The sequence below is a fragment of the Saimiri boliviensis genome, chromosome 18, assembly GCF_048565385.1.
Source record: "Saimiri boliviensis isolate mSaiBol1 chromosome 18, mSaiBol1.pri, whole genome shotgun sequence".
Lineage (NCBI taxonomy): Eukaryota > Metazoa > Chordata > Mammalia > Primates > Cebidae > Saimiri > Saimiri boliviensis.
Genome location: NC_133466.1, coordinates 2432018 through 2456564, shown reverse-complemented (window position 1 = coordinate 2456564; position 24547 = coordinate 2432018). Strand labels below are relative to the sequence as shown.

Below are 24547 nucleotides of genomic sequence, written 5' to 3'. Positions count from 1 at the left end.
GCCCAGGAGGAGCTGGCCGCTGGCGCGCTAACTCCGCCTCGGGGGCGGGGCGAGAGCGAGGCTGCTCCTCCGGTCTCCTCGGGCGCGGCGGGCCCCGCCCCGGAAGTACGCGCTGTGGGCGGTGCCGCGCGGACCCGGAAGTGCTCGCAGTGGGCGGTGCCGCGCGGACCCGGAAGTGCTCGCAGTGGGCGGTGCCGCGCGGACCCGGAAGTGCTCGCAGTGGGCGGTGCCGCGTGGACCCGGAAGTGATTCTGCAGGCGGCCGCGGGCTTGAGCGGCGGCACGCTTGAGCGGCGGCACACGTGAGGCGGCCAGGATGAAGTTCGCTTACCGGGTGAGCGCGGGCGGCGGGCGGCGGGCGGCGGGCGGCGGGCGGGCTGTGGGATCCGCGCTGCTCTTCCTGCGGACGGTGCCTGAGCGGGCTCCGGGCGCGCTGGGAGCGCGTGGTAGTCTTTCGCGGCGCCTGGCCTCGTGGGGTTCGCCGGCAGGCTGCGCGCCCAGGGCCCTGGGGACGCAGGGCTGTGGCGGGGCTGCTGGGAGAGCTGGGACGCAGGCGCCGACGGCTCCTCGGAGGGAACAGGGACACTTGCCGGGGTCGCGGGCGGATTTTTAACCTGAGTATGGCCCAGCCCAAAGTCTGGGGTCGGTGCTGTCGGGGAGGGCACAGCACCCTCGGGAGGGATGAGGCCGTGGGACCGGGTGTGGGCGCGGGCAGGAGGGGTGAGAGGAGGGGGGACCCGGGGCCGAGGGGGGCGGAGTGGGAATTCCTGAGGCAGAGGCTGGCACTTCTGAGAGCCAGGGGTGGGGGGACTTGTCCCAGATGTGAAGTGCAGGAGGCGGGTGAGGCAGAGGGGGCCGCGGAGCCGGCCCGGGGGGTCTCTGCAGCCTTTGCTGCAGCTGACTGGGTATAGGGACGCCCGTGTTTCCCGCAGTGGCCCTGACTGTGGGGCCTCCAGGGTTGCGCGAGCCGCCTGCTCTTGGGAGCGCCGTGAATACACTTGTCCTGTCGGAAACTGAGCATGCTGCTGGCCCCTCCGAGTGCTGCTGCTCTGCCTCCTGTGCTGGCGGAGGCACCGCTGTGTGCCCAGCACCAAACCAGAAACCATGTCCACGTCCTCGCAGGCCAGGACTTCATCCACTCCACATTCTTGTTGCGGGGTGGCAAAAAAATGTGTCTTGGAGCTTGTCTGGCCGCTTAAAGTCCTTCTGCTGAGCAGGCTCCTTCCGGAGGTCCTCAGGGCGCTGCCCACCACGGCGTCGGGGCCTGGCTGGTGCCTTCTCATTTCGGTTCCAGCTCAGGTGACCCCCCCGTAAAGTAGCTCTTCCCCCCACACTTCTCACCCACCTCCTGCTAGGGATAGAGTGAAAGGTGTGCGTGTCTGTGCGCACGGCAGTCTCCAGGGATGCTTGTGCTTGAGATTTAGCAGAGAAGTAAGGAGGGTGCCAGCTTGCAATGCTTCTGGATGCCCTGAGCTCTAGGCACTTTTGGGGTGCTGTTCCATTAGTGCAGCTTTTCTCTTGGTGACATGTGGGCTCCGTGCCCCTCTTCACCTAGCAAGCACCTCTTGTCTTGGGAGGCTTCCTCAGGGCTCACAGGGGCATCTTACCCATCTCTGTGGCAGCTTGCCCCCCCTCCCCCGGCTTCTGTGGTCTCCTGAGGATCAGGCTTACCCCACTTCTTACTGTCTGACCTAGGAAATGTGAACGGCCCCCAAGGTGGGGTTCCCTATGCCTCTCTCTGCCCAGATGTCTAATTAGAGTTTTTCTGGGAGTCGAGACTGTTTTCTTGGTGTTAAGACAACTTTATTTTCTTTTCAGTTTTCAAATTTGTTGGGTACGGTTTACCGGCGTGGGAACCTAAATTTTACCTGTGATGGAAATTCAGTTATCAGTCCCGTGGGCAACAGAGTCACCATATTTGACCTTAAAAAGTAAGTATGTGATGAAAGTGGTGTTAATAATAGTGGTGCTGTTATTATCACGGTTTTTTACGTAGCGTATGAAAGCTGACAGTGTCTTCTGTGGCTTCCTTTTAATGGTACGCCTATTAATTGAGGCAGCCCAGGACGGGGCTACAGGACCTGTTAGGGTCAGCCGATCACTTGTGGAAATTGGCAGCCAAGACCCAGTTCTAGTGCCTTGGCCAGGCCCTTAAAGCCGTGTGTCACTGGCTGTGTTCCCTGGGAAAGGACTTGCCTTTGCCCTGTGGAGGCTGGGCGGGGGGAGAGGTGTAGCTCAGGATTAGCCCTTTCCCCATCAGGGAAGGCACCTTGGACCCCTGCTCAGTAGCCTGCTGCCACTGGGCCTCACCAGTCAGACAGGCAGGCCCAAAGCTTCCAGCTCTGCAGCCGGAGATGAGTTTTGGTCGCTGGAGCTTAGCTGTTTCTTCCTGTGTGCTGTTGCACTTTGCTTCACGGCCCTGTGCAGCTGTTGTACTACAAAGCGAATGTTTGTGGAAACCCTAGGTGGACAAGTCGGCTGGTGCTGTTTCCCAGCAGCAAGGGCTCGTTTCATGTCTCAGTCACATTTTAGTGATCTTTGCAATATTTCAAAGTTTCTTATACCTGTGAGGGTGATCTGTGATTGTCTTTGCTGTTACTATTGTAATTGTTCTGGGGTGCCATGATCTGTACCCACGTGAGACGGCAAGCGTAATGGAGAGGCACTGTGTGTGATGTGGCTGCCCCAGCAGCCGGCCGTTCCCTACCCGCATCTCTCTCCCTCTACTTGGGTCTCCCTATTCCCTGACAGAAACAACATTGAAGTTAGGCCAGTTAATACCTACAGTGGCCACTACATGTCCATGTGAAAGGAAGGGTCACCACTCTCACTTGAAATCAGAGCTAGAAGTGATTAAGCTTAGTGAGGAAAGTGTATCAAAAGCTGGAATCGGCCGAAAACCAGGTCTCCGCCACCACCCAGGCAAGTTGTGAATGCAAAGAAGCTTTTGAAGGAAATTAAAAGTGTTACTCCAGTGAACACACTAATTACAAGAAGGCAAAACAGCCTTATTGCAGCTGTGGATAAAGTTTGAGTGATCCAGATAGAAGATCAAACCAGCCACAGCGCTCCCGTAAGCAAGTCAGAGCCTAATGCACAGCAAGGCGCCACCGCTGCTCAGTTCTGTGCGGGCTGAGAGGCGAGGAAGCTGCAGGAGGAAAGCTGGAAGCTGGCAGAGGCTGCTTTGTGAAGTCGAAGGAAAGAAGCCATCTCCACAACCTGAAAGTTCAAGGAGAAGCAGCAGGTGCTGATGGAGAAGCTACAGCGGGTTTCCAGAAGATCTAGCGGAGACCGTTGATGAAGCTGACTACCTAAACAATGAAATTTCAATGGAGACAAAACAGCCTTCTATTGGAAAAAGATGGCAAGCTGCAGTGGTTCATGTGTGTAATCCCAGCACTTTGGGAAGCCGAGGGAGGCATATTACTTGAGGCCAGGAACCTGAGGCCAGCCCGGCCAACCTGGTGAAACCTTGTCTCTACTAAAGGTACAGAAATTAGTCAGGCGTGGTGGCACATTCCTGTAATCCCAGCTACTCAGGAGGCTGAGGTGGGAGAACTGCTAGAACCTGGGAAGCCGAGGTTGCAGTGAGCGGAGATTTTGCCACTGCACTCCAGCCTGGGTGACAGAGCAAGACTGTCTAAAAATACATCAAGTTTAAAAAAAAGAAAAAGATGCCATCTAGGGCTCACAGAGCTAGAGAGAAGTCAGTGTCTGGCTTCAGGTGACAGGCCGACTCTTTCATGAGGGTCTGATGCAGCTGGGAACATTAGCTGGAAGCTAGTGCTCATTCACTGTGCTGAAATCCCGGTGCCCTTCAGAACTGTGCTCCAGCTCCTCTGCCTGTGCTCTGTAAGTGGAACAGCAAAGCCTGGACAACAGCATCTGTTTACAGCATGGTTTGCGGAGTATTTCCAGCCCATTGTTGAACCCACTGCTAAGGAAAAAAAGGTTTCTTTCAAAATATTCCTGCTGATGGACACGCACCTGGTCACCCGTGAGCTCTGGTGAAGATGCCCAAGGAGATGCATCTTCATACCTGCTAACGCCACATCCCTTCTTCAGCCTGTGCAAGTAATTTTAACTTTCAAGTCGTCTCATTTAAGAAATATGTTTTGTAAGGCTCTTGTTGCCACAGATAGTGATTCCTGTAATGGATCTGGGAAAAGCCAGTAAAAAGCCTTCTGGAAAGGAGTTGCCATTCTAGATGCCATTTCGTGATTCATTCAAGGAGGTCAAAGTGTCGACATGAACAGGAATTTGAAAGAAGTTGAGTCCAAGCTTCGTGGATGACTTTGAGGGGTTTGAGACTTTGGTGGAAGAAGTTACTGCAGACATGGTAAAAATAGCAAGAGGATTAGAAATGGGAGCAGAGCCTGAAGATGGGACTGAATTGCTGCAATGTCATGATCTGTCTTGAGTGGATGAGGAGCTGCTGCTTATGGGTGAGCAAAGCAAGTGGTTTCTTGAGATGGAATGTACTCCTGAGGATGCTGTGAAGACCACTGAGGCGACAACAGAGGATTTAGAATGCGACATCAACTTAGTCGATAAAGCACTGGGAGCATTTGTGAGTATTGACTCCAAGTTTGGAAGAAGGTCTGTTTTGGTTAAAATGCTATCAAACAGTATCACATGCCACAGAGACATCTTGTGAAAGTAAGAGTCCGCTGATACTCCAGGCTTCATCGCTGTCTTGTGTTAGGAATTTGCAACGGCCACCGCATTTTCAGCAGCCGCTGCTGTGACTGGTCAACAGCCATTCACATCGAGGCAGGCCATCTACCAGCAAAAAGAGGAAGAGCCGCTGAAGGCTCAGATGAGCATTAGCAGTTTTTAGCAGTAAAGTGTTTTTAAATTAAGGGATGCACGTTGTTGCTTTAGACAGAATGTTAAGTGCAGACTAACAATACAACGCACACGAGCAGAGTGTAGTGCATACTAATAGACTGCGGCGCGCAAGAACAGCTCAGCGCACACGAACGGAGCTCAGCGCGCACGAACGGACTGCAGTGCGCACGAACAGAGCTCAGGGCGCACGAATGCATGAAGAGAACTCAGCTCACACGAATGGACCGCAGCGTGCATGAACAGAGCTCAGCGCGCCCTAATAGACTACACCATGCTGTTTCCAATAAGGCGTAAACACGATTCAGCTGTGCACGGGGACGCCAGAACGTTGAGTGCCTCACTTGACTGTAGTATTGCGCTATCTGCAGCATCTCCGAGGGACTCCCGGACCCGCCTGTTGGCCATTTCCCTAACAACAGTGTTACATGGGTGCGCTGTCATGGGGGTTAGTCTCTTGGGTGTTGAGCGTGCATCTGGTATTCTGATGTCACACTGAGGCAGATTCCTCTCATCCTACGATTCTGGAAGTAGAATTGATGTTTTCAAAGCCTATTTTTAAGGCTTCTAATGCGTTTCACCAAAGTCCCTCCAGGGACAATGTCATTTCTTTCTAGGGAGTGGGGGTGTCCACAGGTAGACTCTGGCGCGAGGGGTCCAGCGAGACTGGAGGCGCCGTGTGGGGAGGGCGGGCCTGTCTCTCTCATGTGGCTTGAGGCCCAGCTGCACACTGAGATTTTTATCTTTATCAGCAACAAATCTGACACGCTGCCCCTGGCCACTCGGTACAACGTCAAGTGCGTGGGGCTGTCCCCGGATGGGCGCCTGGCTGTCATCGTGGATGAAGGTACTGGTCCTTGGTGTGGCAGGGAGGGAGGGGACCAGTGAGGAGGGACTCAGGGCTGTGGGGCCGAGATGATCCACTCACCAGTTACTTCCAGGTCGGGGCCTTAGTGGGGCCTGGGGGTGCGGGTGTCATGGGTGAGGCCGTGTCCCTGCCGCAGGATGTGTCTATGTCATCACCTGTGGCAGGGCAGGGCCTTACGGCTCAGGCACTCAGTTCTGACGCCTCACAGTGGACACGAGAAAGGCCTTCCTGCGTTTTTCTGTGCTGTCTGCCTGGGGTGGCCCCGGGGCGGCTGCGCGGTCTCACCTCTGGCCTCCTGCAGGGGGTGATGCGCTGCTGGTCAGCCTGGTATGCAGGTCTGTGCTGCACCACTTCCACTTCAAGGGTTCTGTGCACAGTGTGTCCTTCTCACCCGACGGCAGGTAAGGGGGGCGGCTGGTGGGGCGGGAGCGGGGCGGGAGGGGTTCTGCCATGAGTGTCAACGGCCAGGCCCACTGCCCGGCTCTTTTCCCAGGGCCCTGGGTTGTCACGTTGGGCACATGGCCCCATCTCTGGCATCGGTGCCCCCCTTTTCTGGAGCAGGAGGCTTGGTGGGGCCCGGCCGCCCGCCCTCCGGGTCTGTTTCTTCCCTGACTCCGATTCCTGTGTTTCTTGGCCTCCATCCTGCCGGAAGTGGGACTCTGGAAGGCCCAGACGGGTGCAGCTGAGACTCCACCGTGGCCTCGGGGCCGCTGGTCGTGAGGATCAGCCGTGTCCGTATTCCTTCCGCAGGAAGTTTGTCGTCACAAAGGGCAACATTGCCCAGATGTATCATGCCCCCGGAAAAAAGCGGGAGTTCAATGCCTTCTTTCTGGACAAAACCTATTTTGGGCCTTACGATGAGACCACCTGCATCGACTGGACGGATGACTCCAGGTGCAGAGTCAGAGGCGGGGAGGGAGCAGGGCCTGAGAACGGCCCACTGGGGATGGGTCCCTCCCTTGGGCAGCTTCCTTCTGCAAAGGCATCTCGGCCTTCTTTGGGGCTGGGTGCCACCCACACCGTCAGAACTGGCTGGGTGGCTGTGGTTGGGTCTTCGTGGCCCTGAAACACGTGCTGTGTCCAGGCATCCTGCTGCTGAGCCCGCGCTGGCCTTTCACTTGTTTGTCCTGGAAACAGCACGCTGCGGTTGGCTCAGGCGGCATCTGGGAGGCGTGAGGGAGACAGGCAGGTGGGGCCTGTGCCAGGGCACCCCCCCCCCACCGTGCCTGGAGGCTTCTCAGCTCACTCTGAGACCACGTGGGGCCGTGGCGGTCTCCATGCGGCTCTCTGGAGCGCACCTGGCTGCCTTGTCCTGCCTTGCCCTGAGGAGGTGCCGTCTCCCTCTTTTCCAGGTGCTTTGTGGTGGGGAGCAAAGACATGTCCACCTGGGTGTTTGGAGCGGAGCGCTGGGACAACCTCATCTACTACGCACTGGGGGGGCATAAGGACGCCATCGTGGCCTGCTTCTTCGAATCCAGCAGCCTGGACGTACGTCCCTGTGCCAAGTTCCCTAGCCTGACAAAAGCGGCTCGTTCAGGGAGGCCCCGGGCTGCGGGTGGCCTCTTCCTGTGCTTCCTCCGGGCTGTTCCCATGTGGCCTGGGGACATCTGGGGACCAACAGCAGCTGTTGTGGCCCATTGAGAATTGTTCTCAGAGTTCAGAGGGGCCTTCGGTGGTGCTGGTCCCTGGATCTGAGCCAGAGGGAGGTGCCAGGTTGTGGCAGGCGGGCCGGCGTGGCTGGGGCCGGGGTGACCCTGCGCTTCCCCTTGTAGCTGTACTCACTCAGCCAGGACGGAGTGCTGTGCGTGTGGCAGTGTGACACGCCCCCCGAGGGCCTGCGACTGAAGCCGCCTGCCGGCTGGAAGGCGGACCTGCTTCAGCGGGAAGAGGAGGGGGAGCAGGAGGACCAGGAGGGGGACAGAGAGACCACCATCCGGGGAAAAGCCGCTCCGGCCGAAGAGGAGAAGACAGGAAAAGTGAAGTACTCGCGGCTGGCCAAGTAGGTCTCCGAGGGCAAGGTGGGGTGCTGGGGGCACTCTTGTGGGCATGTCTTGTGCTCAGAGAAACCTGGGTGTGGGGGCCCTGGCCGGGGAGCAGGAGGTACAGAGAGCAGGCCGGCATCTGGGGGCCCCAGTTTGAATACCCCCGAGTGCTTGGGTGTTGACTCTGCCCCGTAAGCAGGGTCCCTGCCTCGGCTGTCTGAGCTGCCTGTGTGCCCAGGGCTAGGTGGGGGGCAGGGAGGTGTGAGGGCACTTGGTGATGGGACACCAGCACCTTGGGCCCTGAGGGGGTTGGGGGTGTCTGTGGCCCCGCCAGCTTCTGTGGAGTTTGCTGTGGGGAGACTGTGAGGAGGAGGCATGTGGCAAGGCTGGAGGGGGGACGGGTGTGAGTGGGCGCAGCGGGTGGCCTGAGTCCTGCTCCAGGGCCTGCCAGTGGGTGGTCCTTGGTGCTTTTTCGGGTGCAGAGCTGGGCAGTGCAGCCCCGCGTTCGAACTCAGTCCCCCAGATGAGACGAGACTGAGCCTGGCCCCGTGGGACGGCCTTCACTGAGCCCGCCTAGTCTGGGCTGTGGGGAGGCTGGTCAGGGTCACATGGAGGCAGAGTTTCCCGCAGCCATGGTGTCTCTGTCAGCCGGGTGTCCCAGCCTGGACCCTCCATGCTGCAGGGCTCTGAACTTGCCACTGAGACACACCGCCCGCCCTAGCGAGGCCTCCGCTGGGGAGAGGTGCGGCGATGGGTGGCTGCCTGCGGAAGTGGGTGGCAGCTGGGGGCCCTGCGCAGGGAAGCGCCCACGTGAGGCCCTGCCTGCGGAGGGAGCCGGCGGCCGGAGCGGGCTGCGTTTGGAGTGTGTTGGGGTCCGGTGGGTGGGTAGGAGCAGTGGTCACAAGAGTCTGGGTGGGAGGAGTGAGGGGCCGGCTGGGCTCCGGTGCGAGGAGGGCGCTCTGCTGAGAGCAGCGGACGCAGGGACAGAACAGGCCCAGTGGGTCAGTGCCCGTGGGGACTCGCTGTTGTGCTGGAGTCAGGACTGGAGCAGTGACTGGAAGAGGAAGGGATGATGGGAAACGAGGTTCCAGGCGGCTCCAGGAAGACTGTGCGTGCTGGGCAGGGAGCACGGCTGGTAAGGGTATGAGGGGTGGGGGCCAGACAGAGGAGGCGAGGGCTAGGGCTGCGCAGTGACCGGGGAGCTGGCAGGTCACCTTCGTCTGTTGATGGGGACTGAGGGTTCCTTAGAGGAGGAAGCAGCAGGAGGTGATGGGACCGGGGGTGCCCCGCGGCCGTGCTGGGCCTCCCGCGCCTCCTTTGTCTCCCGTGGGCACCGCTCCCTCTGGATGCATCACTAGCTCTGCCGTGGGGCCACCTGGCAATGGTGGAAACCTTGTGTGAGGTTCCCTTGGGGTCCCGAGCTCAGGATGGAGGAGAGCAGCTTCAAGGCCTGGGATGAGAGGGAGAGGGCAGGTCTGGCACCTCCGGCCTGGAGCTGTGACCTGCGCTGGAGCCCCGAGCGAGGCGGGGTGGCGACCTGGCCCTGTGCTCCTCCTCACAGCTCTCTTCCCTTGTCAATTCAGGTATTTCTTCAATAAAGAAGGAGATTTTAACAATCTGACAGCTGCCGCATTTCACAAGAAGTCTCACCTTTTGGTCACTGGCTTTGCTTCTGGAATCTTCCATCTTCATGAGCTGCCGGAATTCAACCTCATCCACTCGCTGAGGTAAGCCTTTGCTCGCAGTGGGGGGTGGTTTGCCCCACTCATGAAGTGATCCTTCCACTTCAGCCTCCTGAGTAGCTGGGGTGACAGGTGTGCAGCACGACACCTGGCTGGCTTTTAGATTTTTTGTAGAGACGGGGTCTTGCTGTGTTTCCCAGGCTGGTCTTAGACTCCTGGGTTCGGGCAGTCCTGTCTGCCTCCCGACGTGCTGGGACGACGGGCGTGAGCCCCTGCACCAGCCTTCTGGTACTTGAACCGAAGCGAATTGCTGGAGTCTGGTGAATGGTGTGGGGCGTCGGGGCCACGCGGAGCGCACACTGGGGCTGCAGCTGGGGCGGGCCGGCCTCCCGCTCACAGGCCCGTTCTCCACAGCATCTCAGATCAAAGCATCGCCTCAGTGGCCGTCAACAGCTCTGGGGACTGGATTGCCTTTGGCTGTTCAGGTTTGTCCCTGGCCCGGGTGGTAGAGATGGACTCCCTGTCAGGGACTGCTACTGCCTGGCTGCAGGCCTGCTCGACAGCTACCCACGGGGGTGCCTCCCCCCCTCCGGCCACCTTTCGGGGGTGCCTCCCTCCTCCGGCCACCTTTCGGGGTGCCTCCCTCCTCCAGCCCATTGTCGGGGTGCCTCCCCCCCTCCGGCCCATTGTCGGGGTGCCTCCCCTCCTCCGGCCACCTTTCGGGGGTGCCTCCCTCCTCCAGCCCATTGTCGGGGTGCCTCCCTCCTCCAGCCCATTGTCGGGGTGCCTCCCTCCTCCAGCCCATTGTCGGGGTGCCTCCCTCCTCCAGCCCATTGTCGGGGTGCCTCCCTCCTCCAGCCCATTGTCGGGGTGCCTCCCTCCTCCAGCCCATTGTCGGGGTGCCTCCCCCCCTCCGGCCACCTTTCGGGGGTGCCTCCCTCCTCCGGCCACCTTTCGGGGTGCCTCCCTCCTCCAGCCCATTGTCGGGGTGCCTCCCCCCCTCCGGCCCATTGTCGGGGTGCCTCCCCTCCTCCGGCCACCTTTCGGGGGTGCCTCCCTCCTCCGGCCCATTGTCGGGGTGCCTCCCCTCCTCCAGCCCATTGTCGGGGTGCCTCCCTCCTCCAGCCCATTGTCGGGGTGCCTCCCTCCTCCAGCCCATTGTCGGGGTGCCTCCCCTCCTCCGGCCACCTTTCGGGGGTGCCTCCCCTCCTCCAGCCCATTGTCGGGGTGCCTCCCCTCCTCCAGCCCATTGTCGGGGTGCCTCCCTCCTCCAGCCCATTGTCGGGGTGCCTCCCCTCCTCCAGCCCATTGTCGGGGTGCCTCCCCTCCTCCAGCCCATTGTCGGGGTGCCTCCCTCCTCCAGCCCATTGTCGGGGTGCCTCCCCTCCTCCAGCCCATTGTCGGGGTGCCTCCCCTCCTCCGGCCACCTTTCGGGGGTGCCTCCCTCCTCCAGCCCATTGTCGGGGGTGCCTCCCCTCCTCCGGCCACCTTTCGGGGTGCCTCCCCTCCTCCAGCCCATTGTCGGGGGTGCCTCCCCTCCAGCTGCTTTTCAGGGGTTCCTCTCTTCTCCAGCTGCTGGCCAGGGGTGCCCTCCCTGCCCTGGCCCTCTTCAGACATCTCTCTGTCTTAAGCCCCCTTACTCAGGTGTGGGAGGGTCACAGCCCCATCTCAGTTGTGACCAGCGGCCACAGGGTCACATAGGCGGGGTCCATCACTGGCTGGGGGAGCTGCGGCATCAGGCAGTGGTCCCGGCCTGTGCTTGGGGGTCTGTGCGTTTCGCCCTGTTCTGGCAGCTTTCGTGGGCCTGTGGGACGTGGGAAGGTGGGCCTGGGCCGGGTACAGCAGCTCCCCCATGTGCACAGGTCTGGGCCAGCTGCTGGTGTGGGAGTGGCAGAGTGAGTCCTATGTGCTCAAGCAGCAGGGCCACTTCAACAGCATGGTGGCCCTGGCCTACTCGCCCGACGGACAGTACATCGTGACCGGCGGGGACGACGGCAAGGTAGGCTCCTGTCCCCGTCCCGTCGGCCTCTGTGCTCGCCCCGGGATCTGTAGACGGTGGCCTCAGACTGCTGCCTGCCTTTCTAGGAAGGCTGTACTGGAGGCAGCTGTGGGCACAGGGGCGAGGCTCTCAGGATGTGGCATCACGTGTAGGGGTCTCAGGGATGGCGTTTCGTCACAGGTGGGGGTCTCAGGGATGGGCGGGTACAGGGGCAAGCGTCTTAGCTGGGGCGGTACGGGAACGGGGATCCCGCCGAAGCCGTGGCACACAGGCTTGGGGTCTGCCCTGCCCCTCCCGTCCTGCCGCAGGTCAAAGTGTGGAACACCCTCAGTGGCTTCTGCTTCGTCACTTTCACGGAGCACTCCAGCGGGGTGACTGGTGTGACCTTTACTGCCACTGGCTACGTCGTGGTGACCTCATCCATGGACGGGACCGTGCGAGCCTTTGACCTTCACAGGTGAGGTCTCTGCTCAGGGTTGGCTCGGGACAGGCTCCCCAAGCGCAGAGGTGAAGGTGGAGCGAGAGGCTACAGCGTACTGCTCAGGTGTGGGGGGCCCTGGCGTGTGATGCCGACCTTGGCTCTTCTCTGCAGGTACCGAAACTTCCGCACCTTCACCTCCCCACGCCCCACCCAGTTCTCCTGTGTGGCAGTGGATGCGAGTGGGGAGATTGTTTCCGCGGGGGCTCAAGACTCGTTTGAGATCTTCGTGTGGTCCATGCAGACAGGCCGGCTCCTTGACGTAAGTGGCCCGAGCGGCTGGGCTGCGGCTCGGGGAACAGGGCCCTCCTGTGTCCTGGGAGAGGAATGCAGGGACGGAGGTGACACTCCCAGGGCCCAGCCCTGCTCAGAGAGCCGCCGTGGCCCTCACCTTCACTCTTCACGCCCCGCTGTTCCATGGTAGGTTTTGTCCGGACACGAGGGTCCCATCAGTGGTCTGTGTTTTAACCCGATGAAGTCCATCCTGGCCAGTGCCTCCTGGGACAAGACAGTGCGGCTGTGGGACATGTTCGACAGCTGGAGGACCAAGGAGACGCTGGCCCTGACCTCTGATGGTGAGCACGAGGCAGTGGGCAGGAGCGGCGGCCTGGGGACCAGCAGCTGCTGTCACACCCACTGCCCTGTTCCCAGTTGTGGGTTTGGTGCGAACCTTCTGGTGGGAAGGGTGGGTTGCTCTTAACCCAGACCTGCTAGTGTGGCAGGCCTGGAGGTTGGCGATACCTTGGAGACAGCAGATAGGTGGGTCGGGCCAGCGCGGCTTCCATGAGTCCTAGTGGGGCTCCCGCTCCATTGGCAAGTGTGCCAGGCAGGAGAGAACAGCTTCCTGAGGGCAGAGAGCTGCTGCCGCAGCTGCTTCCTGATTTTCTCAGTTGCTTTGAGTTTAAATATTGTCCTCCAGTGTATAACCGGAGCTCTGCCAGGGTTATGTCACTGGGAGAAGGATGAGGGGGCCGTGGGGGGCCCCAGGATCTGCAGACCATGCTCTCAGGCTGCTGCCTGCCTTTCTGACCAGGCTGTACTGGGGGCAGCCATGGCCTCCTGTGTTCACAGGGGCTGTGGCTGTCACACCATAGTGGTGGTATTAAAAGACCACGTGGCTCACAAAGGCCCAGCCCATCCATGTTTGGGCGTGGGCAGAATATGCCACCCCAGGAGGCTGGTTATCCCTGCTTCCCGCTGCCTCACCCACTCCCGCCTGGCACTGGCCAGTCTTTTGGTGTCACATGTGGCTTCTTTGCAGAGGCTGTGTATTCTCACCTGTCCAGCCACCCTCAGTAACCTTGGCCATCACTCACCTGTCAGCCTCACCTTCCCGGCCATCCCGTTCATCGGGCCTTTGTGGGTCCTGCTGTGCCAGCTGGACTGCCTGGTGCTCTCACTGGTGCTGAATTGTTCCCTCAGCCACCTGGCTTGGATTCTCCTGGGAGGAGATTCCTGTGTACCAGACCCAACAGGCGCTGGTCTCTTGGGGGTGCCAGGTCACGCCTGGTCTCCAGCCAGGGCGGTTGGGGGCAGCCCGTGGGAGACTGGGTCTTTGGCCAGGGCGCGCCTGGTCTCCAGCCGGGGCGGTTGGGGGGCCGCCTGTGGGAGACTGGGTCTTCACTGGGCCTTACTCGGCATCTCTTCTGCTCAGCCTTGGCTGTGACTTTTCGCCCTGATGGTGCGGAGCTGGCTGTGGCCACGCTGAACTCACAGATCACCTTCTGGGACCCCGAGAACGCAGTGCAGACGGGCTCCATCGAGGGCAGGCATGACCTCAAGACGGGCAGGAAGGAGCTGGACAAGATCACGGCTAAGCACGCAGCCAAGGGGAGGTGAGTGTTGGCACCGGCCTCCTGATTCCACGCCGCAGCCAGCGGCCAGCCGGGCTCCTGCAGCTTCTCTGTCTTTGGCCTTGTCCTTTCCTGAGACCGCCGAGTCCCTGTGGGTGGAGGCAGGGGGTCCTGAGCCCTCTGGGAGAGGCCACGTCCTCCTCAACTCCTGGGCTCGCAGCTCGCACAGCCCCCAGCAGAGGAGGTCGCCTGCATTTGCTGCACCTCAGTTTGTTCAGCTGCGAGCCTGCATCCACTTCCGAACCTCGATCCTGAGCTAGGACATCGTCCTGGGGTGCAGAGGGGAAAGCAGCTGGCGCCCGAGTTCACACCGGAGACCTGGCACTTGGGGAGGCTGAGGCGGGTAGGCTCTTTGAACCCAGAAGTTCGAGAGCAGCCTGCGCTACCTGGCGAAACCCCATCTCTACGAAAAAGACAAAAATGAGCCAGCTGTGGTGGTGCATGCCTGTGGGCCCGGCTAGTCTGGAGGCTGAGGCAGGGGGATTGCTTGAACTCAGGAGGGCTGTAGTGAGGATGGCATCGTGGCATGCACTGCAGCCCGGGTGCTAGAGGAAGACCCTGTCTCAGAGAAACACTGGAAAAGAGCCCCGGCACCCTCCTACGAGTGGAAACGCAGGTCCTCAGTCACCTCACCTGGCTAGAGTGCCGTGTGACGGTGAAGACAGTGTCCCTTGTCTCAACAGTCGGGGGCCAGCGCAGTGCTGACCACATAGCCTGTGCGGGATCCTGGCGGGGCCGTGAAGGTCACCTGGGTGGCGGTCAGGCCTAGGAGCAGGGGGAGGATCTGTGGGGTGTGCCCTGGTGGGTGTGGCCTTGTGGCCTGGACCTGATGGTCCCAGGAGCTCAGGAGCCTGTTGAGTAGAGGGTCTTCCTCCAGAAGGAAGTAGTGTGAACACCTGTGTGCAGTCCCCGTGGGTTCACCCTGAGTGTGTAACTGCCGGGTCCTGGTGTTTCTGTTTCCAGCTTGGAGGAGCTGCGTGGTTGCCATTCCCATGAGGAATGCAGCTGGCTTCTGGCTGCTCCACCCCCTCGCCAGCACTCGTTGCTTGGTCTTTGCTTTAATTGGAGCTGTTCTGGTGGATGTGAGTTCGTATCTCGTAGTTCTCGTGGTAGTTTCTGTGATGACACTGAGCGTTTTTCATCTGCTGCTTGGATGTTTGTAAGTCTTCTTTGGAGAAATGTCTGTTCAGGTCTCTTGCCGTTTTTTAATTGGGTTGTTCGGTTTTTTGTTTGTTGATTTGAGGGGTTTCGGTGATATCTGATGTGCAGGTGTTTGTTCTGCGTTGTGAACTGTCTTTCCACCGCTCTAGTGGTGCTCTTGACCTGCAGCACTCTTAGTTCTGATGACGGCCGGTTGGCTCATGTCTTCTGTAGTTCCATGTTCTCTGCTGTCATAGCTGAGGGACCTTGCCCACCTGAGACATCTGTTGAGCAGGGTGGTGAGGGCTGGTTTCTGGTTTCTGCAGGACTGAGCAGCCATGACCGAGAGGAGGCTGCTGAGGGTGGAGGCCGACTGGCCTCAGTTTTGTGCTGACATCAGCAGAGAATGCCATTTTTTGCGCCATTTGGTCCTTTTGTGAAAAAGACATTGCCTCTCCGGAGGATGGTGCTGGCTTAGCGCAGAACCAGGTGACAGCGCCATTGGACATGGTGGGTTTTAAGTCTCGTGTGAGTTGAGGCAGTGAGCCTTGGCAGACGTTGCTGCGGGTAGTGTTTGCTTCTTAGAGGGTTGGTATAGGGCCTTCTGTATCTCCTAAGGTTAGTTTTTATTTTTTATTTTTGAGACACAGTCTTGCTTTGTCAACGAAGCTAGAGGACAGGAGCATCCAACTCCTGTGCTCAAGTGATCCTCCCACATCAGCCTCCCGAGTAGCTGGGACTACAGGCGTGTGCCACCACACCCAACTCATTTTTTTAATTTTTTGTAGAAACAGGTTCTTGTTATATTGCCCAAGCTGGTCTTGAACTCCCAGCCTCCAGCAGTCCTCGCACCTCAGCCTCCCAAAGTGCTGAGATAACAGATGGGGGCCACCATGCTGGCCCGTAGTTAGTTGGTTTTCAGAGCCGCATGCCGAGGCTTCTGTGGCGGCCACCCTGAGTCCACGTCTCCTCTCCACCCAGAGCCTTCAGCACCCTGTGCTACTCCGCAGACGGCCAGAGCATCCTGGCGGGAGGCATGTCCAAGTTTGTGTGCATCTACCACGTTCGCGAGCAGATTCTCATGAAGCGGTTCGAGATCTCTTGTAACCTGTCTCTGGACGCCATGGAGGTGAGCCTGCATGTGGGGCAGGTGTGGAGGCCGTGAAGTGGTGCAGGGCCAGCCCACGTGGCCTCTGTGTCCATGGGGCCCTGGGCCTAGTCGTGGCACCTGTCCCGTGTCTAAATGCACGGCCCTCACCTGCCCTGGCAGAGCCCAGCGTGGAGCCCGGTGCCTCCCTCAGCCGTGTGTGGAGACGGGGCCCCCAGCCTTTTTGGCACCTGGCACCGGTTTCGTGGAAGGCAGTTTTTCCACTGACAGGGTTGGGGGTTGGTTTTGGATGAAGCAGTTTCACCTCAGATCGAGGTCACTGGCCTTAGATTCTCGGAGGGAGGGCGCCCCGCAGGCCCTCACATGTGCTCACAGTAGGGTTTGTGCTCCTGTGAGAATCTAGTGTCGCTGCTCTGTCAGGAGGCGGAGCTCACGTGGCGACGCGAGCGGTGGGGAGTGGCTGTAAGTACCGAGGAAGCTTGGCCCGTCACCCCCACCGTTCACCTCCCGAGGTGCAGCCAGGTCCTCACCCTGGTGTGGGTGCCCCTGCCGGAGCAGGCTGCTAGGAAGCTGGGGCTGCAGGGTGGGCGTCCGACACACTGACTCGGGAGACACGGCGTGAAACAGGAGGGTGCTGGCAGGCCCTGCCTGAGGGCTTCCTGCCCAGGGTCCCTCATGGAGGGCTCTGCCCTCCCTCCTCAGCAAGCCCTCGCCTCACGTCCCACACACACATTGGCTCCTACAGGACCTCGGGATGAGGGCGAGGAAGTCCTGGAAGCCTCTAAGCAGGGGCGTGGCTGCTGGGGTCACCTGCCCGTGCCCTGTTGGGGCAGCAGCCCACCGCCCCCTCGGTGTTTCTGGGGGAAAGTGTCCTTGGCATTTTCCTGAGGGAGCAGATGGCCGTTCTCCCTGTGAGTCCCAGCTCTAGTGGTGGCAGCAATGCCAGCATGCACACCTCCGTCCACCCCCTCTGCAGCCTCCACACCTGCCCCACTTCACAGCCTCCACACCTGCCCCACTTCACAGCCTCCACACCTGCCCCGCTACACAGCCTCCACACCTGCCCCACTTCACAGCCTCCACACCTGCCCCACTTCACAGCCTCCACACCTGCCCCGCTACACAGCCTCCACACCTGCCCCGCTTCACAGCCTCCACACCTGCCCCGCTACACAGCCTCCACACCTGCCCCGCTTCACAGCCTCCACACCTGCCCCGCTTCACAGCCTCCACACCTGCCCCGCTTCACAGCCTCCACACCTGCCCCGCTACACAGCCTCCACACCTGCCCCACTTCACAGCCTCCACACCTGCCCCACTTCACAGCCTCCACACCTGCCCCGCCACACAGCCTCCACACCTGCCCCGCCACACAGCCTCCACACCTGCCCCGCCACACAGCCTCCACACCTGCCCCGCCACACAGCCTCCACACCTGCTCCGCCACACAGCCTCCACACCTGCCCCGCTACACAGCCTCCACACCTGCCCCGCTTCACAGCCTCCACACCTGCCCCACCACACAGCCTCCACACCTGCCCCACTACACAGCCTCCACACCTGCCCCACTTCACAGCCTCCACACCTGCCCCACTACACAGCCTCCACACCTGCCCCACCACACAGCCTCCGTCCACCCCGTCTGCAGCCTCCACACCTGCCCCACTCCACAACCTCCGTCCACCCTCCTCTGCAGCCAGTTTTGCAGGGCGGGTCCCTGGGGAGCTGCAGGGCTCTGTCCCTGTCCGGGTTCTAGACAGGGTTGAGGCTGGTCTCATGTTGGGGTCAAAGAGCAGGGGCGGGAGAGGGCCAGGCCGTGGGGCTGTCAGAAGCAAGGCTGCCACTGCTTTCGCTGTTCTAGGAATTTTTGAACCGAAGAAAAATGACGGAGTTTGGCAACCTGGCACTAATCGATCAAGACGCTGGGCAGGAGGATGGAGTGGCGATACCACTGCCAGGCGTCAAGAAAGGTGAGCAGTGGTTCCTCCCACAGCTGCCCACCACGCACCCTGCCTGGGTGACCGCGGCGTGCTCGCGCCCCTTGTTGGAGCTTCTGTGTGTGAGAAGTAACAGTCACTGTGTGGTGACGTTTGCTGGACATTGGGGTGTCGAAGGCCCAGTGGGTTGGTGCCGGTGCCATCAGCCCCCGTGGCAGGGGAAGCTGACCGTGAATTGCTGTACAGAGGAAGCAACTGCTGCACGCGGCCTCCTTGCACTGGTGGGACCTGTCCATTTGCTCTTGGGACTGGGTGTCCCAGCAGACTGGGTGTCTGCTGCACGGCACACAGAGTGTCCGGCGTGAGGCCATGTGCACCACACAGAGAGCCCAGCGCTCCAGAAGTCCTGGGGCCGCCTGGGTCTCGGGTAGACCACCCTGACGGGACACTTGGCAGCCAGAAACCCTGAGCGCCTCTGCGTACAGGCCCAGGGTGCCCTGGTAAGCGCAGCAGACGCACCTGTGGGCTGGGCCAGGGCCCTTTTTGGGATTGGCTATGCAGTCTGCTGGCCAGGCTGGCTTTTCCGGGGGTATCTGCGCCAGGGGCTGGGCCATGTGCCTGGCAGCTCCCCCAGCACAGCCTCCGTGGCCCCAGCGCAGGCCTGCCTGCCGCAGCTGCAGCAACAGAAGGGCCGCTTGTGCCTCCGCCTTGCGCGGGGCCGAGTGAGCAGAGGCCTCATGGCACCCCCAGGCAGCCGGGAGACTGCAGGGTGGCATGCATTGTGGGGAGGGCAGCCTGGGTGTGCTGCCCAGTAACCGCGACTGGTTCTTTTTCTCCAGGTGACATGAGTTCTCGGCACTTCAAACCCGAGATCAGGGTGACCTCAGTTCGCTTCTCTCCCACTGGTGAGCACTGGGCTGTGGGCTGCTGGTCCCGGTGGGCACTGGGGCATCTGTGCCACGGCAAGGCCAGCCGCCATGGAGCTGCCTGTAGGCCTTAGGCTGTGCCCTCTGCCCCTGGGTAAGAACATGGTGGTGCTACAAGACGGCTGTTGTCCCTGAGGATGGGTGGTCACGGTGGTGCCAACCTTAGATGCACTGAGCTTTGAAGTGTGGCGGGCCTGGCACGCGCTGGCCCTAGCAGCTCCTCGAGTGCCGTGCACACGCCGCCCAGCTGGGGCGGCCCTGCCGTCTTGGAGAGCCCGTCTCCCCTCTTGGAGAGCCCATCCTCTCACGGGGCAGGAGGGTCTGGGCCACAGGCCTGTGGGGCCTGGCAGTGCACACGGTGCCCACACAGAGGAGCTGGGAGCAGGGTTATTGGGGAGCATGCTCTATAAAGACTTGAGTGTCAGTGTCAAGGGCAGAGAGGCCCATGGGAGCCAGGGGTCTGTGCCCTAGGGCCCGGGAGCCAAACCTGGCTGCCTGTAGTGCACCACGGCAGAGACCGCAGGGCCTGTGGAGCTGAAGACACTGGAGCCTGGCACAAGACTTGGGAGGAGAACGCACGCGTGTCCATATTCGCTTGTGTGTGCAGGAAATCCCTGGAATACCTTCCAGGATGCTCCAGTGGATTCCCTCCCAGGGGAGTTGAGGGTGGGGGCTGAAGGCGGATGGTTCCTCTTGACTTTTGTACTTGGTTCCACGGGAATGTATTTGATACTGTTTCTTGAAAAAGGAAAACAGTTGGGAGGAATGAACTTAAGTTTTTAGGAGAGTGCTGCTCCGTTTCCCAGGGCGCTGCTGGGCGGCCACCACCACGGAGGGGCTCCTCATCTACTCCCTGGACACGCGCGTGCTCTTCGACCCGTTCGAGCTGGACACCAGCGTCACCCCCAGGCGGGTGCGCGAGGCACTGCGCCAGCAGGACTTCACCCGGGCCATCCTCATGGCCCTCCGGCTCAACGAGAGCAAGCTGGTACAGGAGGCCCTGGAGGCGGTGCCCAGGGACGAGAGTGAGTCGGGCTTCGCGTGGTGGACGCCGTGGCGGGCTCTTTTCTCCTGGTTTGTCGTTTGCCGAATAAGCCTGGTTTCTTTCCTTTGTGCAGTTGAAGTGGTCAGCTCCTCCCTTCCTGAATTGTATGTGGAGAAAGTGCTGGAGTTCTTAGCTTCCTCCTTTGAAGTGTCTCGCCACGTGGAATTCTACCTCCTCTGGACTCAGAAACTGCTCATGTTGCATGGACAGAAGCTGAAGGCCAGGTAGGAGCGTCTCACCTGCTGTTCATCTGTGCCTCGGGTCACCTGACCAGCTTGTCTTGCTGCATAAAAGGGTACCTTTACATGCAAATGTAGCATGCAGGGAGCCCACTGTGACACGGGCTGAGCCTCACGCTCAGGGAGTCAGCATGTGGGGAGACCACTGTGACACGGGTGGCATCCCATGCTCAGGGAGTCTCCTTTTCAGAGCCGGGACCCTGCTGCCTGTGATTCAGTTCCTCCAGAAGAGCATCCAGCGGCACCTGGACGACCTGTCGAAACTGTACGTGTGGGTGTGGGCCTGGCGGGTGGGCGGGGCTGCACAGTCGCCTGCTGGCTCTCACTGGGAGCGCTCCTGGTTGTAGGGTCCAGCCCTGCAGGGTCGTGTGAGCCCCTCTCTGCTGGTGTGGAGACGAGACACTGTAGAAGTAAAAGACACAAGACACAGAGACAGAGAAAAGAGAGTTGGGGCCCGGGCTCCACTGCCGACCAAAGCGTGGTGTCCAGCAGTGGCCCGAGTGCCTGGATGCTCTGACGCTTATTGAGTACAGAGCTGGGTGCAGAGCAGGTGGGGCGTGGCCTTGGTGGTCAGTGATAGGGTGAAGTACATCACGTGTCATACAGGTAGGGGCCCGAAGCTTCCTCGTAGCTGGGATGAGGTAAGGAGCGTAATGCGTCAGCTTCCATACTTGTCAAGAAAGAACAAAGACGTTAAGATTTACGTTACTTTTACTGATTATCCCTTCTAAGAAAAAAAACCAGGTGCAGAAGCGGAACATGAGTGTGGACATGGAACGTGACCACTGAGGCACAGTGTCACAGAGACAGTTCAGCCCCAGATGCCTGTGGGTGTCCCTGACAGCGTCAGGCTTACCGCAAGAGCTGGGAGGAGCGGAGTTTTCTCCTAATGCAGCCGTCCCCAAACTTTTTACACAGGGGACCAGTTCACTGTCCCTCAGACCGTTGGAGGGCCGCCACATACTGTGCTCCTCTCACTGACCACCAATGAAAGAGGTGCCCCTTGCTGAAGTGCGGTGGGGTCTGGATAAATGGCCTCAGGGGGCTGCATGCGGCCTGCGGGCCGTAGTTTGGGGACGCCTGTCCTAACACTTCCGGGAAGGAGACATCGCAGTTATTTTGGACGTCTCCTTCCCTAGCTGGCTAAACTGAGGGGGCTTTCCCAGTGCTGGCACTGCTGCCCAGCTGAGGCGCCCTCCAGCAGCCCTCATGCAGCCGTGACAGAGGGCCTAGAGCATCTTGCCTTAGGGTCATTCCTTTCACAGTGTCACCGGGTTCACACTTCTGACCTGAGAGGCATTAGTAAGAATTAGGATCACCTGTGAATAACTAAGAATCACTAATAACGACTGCGGTTATATTTGTAGTCACTTCTTCATTATTTGTATGGAAATAGGCTGAGGCTTCTGGCTCCTGCCTCGGCATGTACGAGGGTCTTCTCCCTACACCTGGTGTCATCTGATTTGAGGAGCAAAGGAGCCCGTGTGGGAGGTGCTCGCTTCTCATGGCGGGTGAACCCCGGGGTTGGCCGTCCTGGGAGCTGGCCTGGCGCTGAGTGGAAAGCAGCGAGCACTGTGGCAGGCAGACCGGCTGCAGGTGGTGCGCCCCCGGTGCGGCCAGAGTACTCCCGGCTCTGGCAGGGATTGCCACATTCATAGAACCAGCAGCCTTTCCTGGACTTGCGGGTCACCTGCACAGGCAGTGGGCGTGGTCTCAGGACTGTGGGGTCAGTGGCCCGGAGTCCCGGAGGTGTGGCTGCCCTGAGCCGTGGCTCCCCTGGGAAAGGGGGCTGCTGCTGAGAGGATTCATCCGAGGGCCTAGGACAGGGCCCGGCCTCCGAAGTCCTTGCTCTGCAGGGGCGCCTGCCTCTTGTGTCGTGTCTCTGTGGTTTGTGCCTTTTGTCCCTGGCCCTCGCAAACCTCCCTCCCTGAAGGTCCAGCAGAGCCTGGCCTGGGCAGGCCTCAGGGCAGCCGTGCGCGGGAGGTCTCCCTCTGTTGCCCCTCAGTCACCAGGTTTCCCGGCTGCGTTTCTGAAAGTCCTGTTCTCTGCCCTGTGTGGGAGTTGCTCTGTCCAGGGTTCAGGGGCTGAGGCCCGAGTTTGGGCCTTGCGGGTTCATGTGGTTCTCCTGCCAGTGCTTGAAGTGTCTCTCGGTCTTTGGACTGAGTCCCAGAGTGTCAGTGGAGCCTTTCCTCCCATCGTGTTCCGGCTCCCATACAGAAAGCCGGGGCGTGTGCTGATCCATGACTTGAGTGTCAGACGTTCCCTCAGCTGAGGTGTCCTGGACTTTGCGCAGAGCTCCGTAGAGGAGGAGGGCTGTCTGGCGCCTCTATGTATTTATTTTTAAATTCATTATTTTATCTTTTTTTTTTTTTTTTAGCAGAGTCTCGCTCTGTTGCCCAGGCTGGAGTGCAGTGGCGCGATCTTGGCTCACTGCAACCTCTGCCTCCCCGCTTCAAGTGATTCTCCTGCTTCAACCTCCCAAGTAGCTATGATTACAGACACACACCACCACCCTCAGATAATTTTTGTATTTTTAGCAGAGATGGCGTTTCACCGTGTTGGTCAAGCTGGTCTTGAACTCCTGACCTCAGGTGATCTGCCTGCCTCCGCCTCTCCAGGTGCTGGGATGACAGGCGTGAGCCACCTTCCCTGGCCAAGCTCCTTTAGATCTGGTCCCTCTCGTGGGAGGTTTGCAGAGTTATTTAGGCATGCTGTTGCTTGGACTTCCTGTCCAGGTGCCCACTGCCCATCTGTAGGGCTGCCACTGGCTGGGGAGTCCCGCGCGGGACCTGAGATGCGGTGGGCATGTCCCCTTCCTGTCTCGTCCACTCACCTCTCAGTTCTCCTGTACAGGGCGCGTTGCTACGTCAAGTGATGGTGGCGTCACTTTTCTGCTTTATTTCATTAACTCAGGAAATTAACTGATTCAGAGTGTGCCTGCCTCCCTGCATTGCTCTGCAAGAGAGGTCTCTTCCTAAGTGTTTGGTGGAACTTGCTGGTGAAGCCATCTAGACTGGGCCCAGTGGAAGGGCCAGAAGGGATGGGCGTGCCACTTGGGTCCTCGATGGTCCTTGCTGCCCCCAGGCCGGAAGGGGCAGAACCAGATTGCTGGGGCAGGGAAGAGAGGAAACAAATCGCTGCTGGGACAGAGGGACTGGCATGTCCAGCCCCCGCCGCTTAGGGGTCGCAGAGAAGAGGTTGGGTTCAGGACAGACCGAGGCCCGGTCGTGGCCAGCACTGACCCTTCCCTGTGTGTGATTGACAGCTGTGGCTGGAACCGCTATAACATGCAGTACGCACTAGCAGTTTCCCAGCAACGTGGCACAAAACGCCCCCTGGAGCCGCTGGGAAGTGAGGAGGAGGAGGCAGAAGCATCTGAAGACGACAGCCTGCACCTGCTTGGAGGAGCGGGCAGAGACTCAGAAGAAGAGATGCTGGCCTAGAGCCGGCTGGTTGCAGCGCAGATTGTGCTGGGTAAGACCTGCCAGGGAGATGGGACCATTGTGCCACCTGGGCCAGCAAAGAGAACAGGTCCAGAGAGCAGCTGAATACTGTCACTGGTGATAGAGACTTGCTTTTCTGCAAAGGAAACATGGACCCCATCAGGACAGCCAGCTGACGGGCCGCACCAGGGGCTGGCACGCACTGGCACCGGCGACAGGAGCAGGACTGTGAACAGTGAGGAATTCTGAAAATGCCTCTCAGAAAGGTCAATAGCTTCACATGAACTTTGTATGAGACTTATTTATAGCTCTAATATAAAGGTTGGATAAACTTCAGAGATAAGAAAGATGGGGTTTTCTAACATGTGAGGATGAAGTCTACACTTCAAATTAAAAAGGTTTATGTTGAATTCTGGTGTTTTTTGTTGGGGCTCAGGACCTGTGTGCACACCAGGTCATCTGGGCTGGGGAAACACGCCAGCAGAGCAGGGTGGCCCTACTATCTGGTGAGGACCCTACCCTATGACCTGTCCATATCCCAGGGGTTAGGGGCACAGAGCCTCTCTCTGACTTCTTGGGAATGCTTTGGAGCCTGGGACTGGGATTGGCCTGTCTTGGTGAGCTCACTCAGACCTGCACCAGCTCTGCATTGGCCACATGGAGGAGGGGACAGCTCCTACCTTCTGCGGTGCCCTTGGGAACGGTCGTCATGAGAGTGGCTTGGCTCTCCATCTTGGTCCCCACAGCTTTGAAACAGCAGCCTCCAGGGTCAGGACCCGAGGCTGACCCAGTGTGGTGGGCGCTTCACCGGCTGCCAGTGCTGTCTGCCAGGCCCAGCCTGTCCCTCGCCAGCGGTGTGTGCCCACGAGACCCTGGGTGGCACCTGGGAAGTGGAGCTGATACCTGCCTGGTGGCCTCCCCTGGTGATGTGAGGCCACATGGACTTGAGTGGTGATGAATGTGACAGGTGGCGCACTGTGGCCCTCAGTGCTGTGACTGG

The 24547-nt window shown here is 59.9% G+C and overlaps 1 protein-coding gene across 2 annotated transcripts; it reads left to right on the top strand.

Moving 5' to 3' along the window:
* Positions 1-234: 234 nt before the first annotated feature.
* On the top strand, positions 235-23957 carry PWP2 (PWP2 small subunit processome component). Of its 2 annotated transcripts, none has more exons than XM_039480469.2 (21): positions 235-333; positions 1818-1930; positions 5600-5694; positions 6017-6116; positions 6466-6609; positions 7068-7203; positions 7488-7714; positions 9281-9424; positions 9794-9864; positions 11242-11378; positions 11687-11835; positions 11971-12118; positions 12281-12431; positions 13511-13691; positions 15831-15978; positions 17819-17927; positions 18734-18799; positions 19627-19845; positions 19939-20089; positions 20295-20369; positions 23370-23957. In XM_039480469.2, exons 1-21 carry the CDS (start codon positions 316-318, stop codon positions 23545-23547), a joined length of 2760 nt encoding a protein of 919 aa, XP_039336403.1. In that variant the 5' UTR covers positions 235-315; the 3' UTR covers positions 23548-23957. The 2 variants fall into 2 exon arrangements, with proteins under 2 accessions (XP_039336403.1, XP_039336402.1); XM_039480468.2 differs by having other exon boundaries at positions 23018-23463.
* The last annotated feature ends 590 nt before the right edge of the window (positions 23958-24547 follow it).

Coding starts and splice junctions, on each gene's coding strand:
- PWP2 (XM_039480468.2), top strand. Junction 11,836..11,970: donor CGAGCCTTTGACCTTCACAG/GTGAGGTCTCTG, acceptor TCTTCTCTGCAG/GTACCGAAACTTCCGCACCT. Junction 13,692..15,830: donor AAGCACGCAGCCAAGGGGAG/GTGAGTGTTGGC, acceptor CTCTCCACCCAG/AGCCTTCAGCACCCTGTGCT.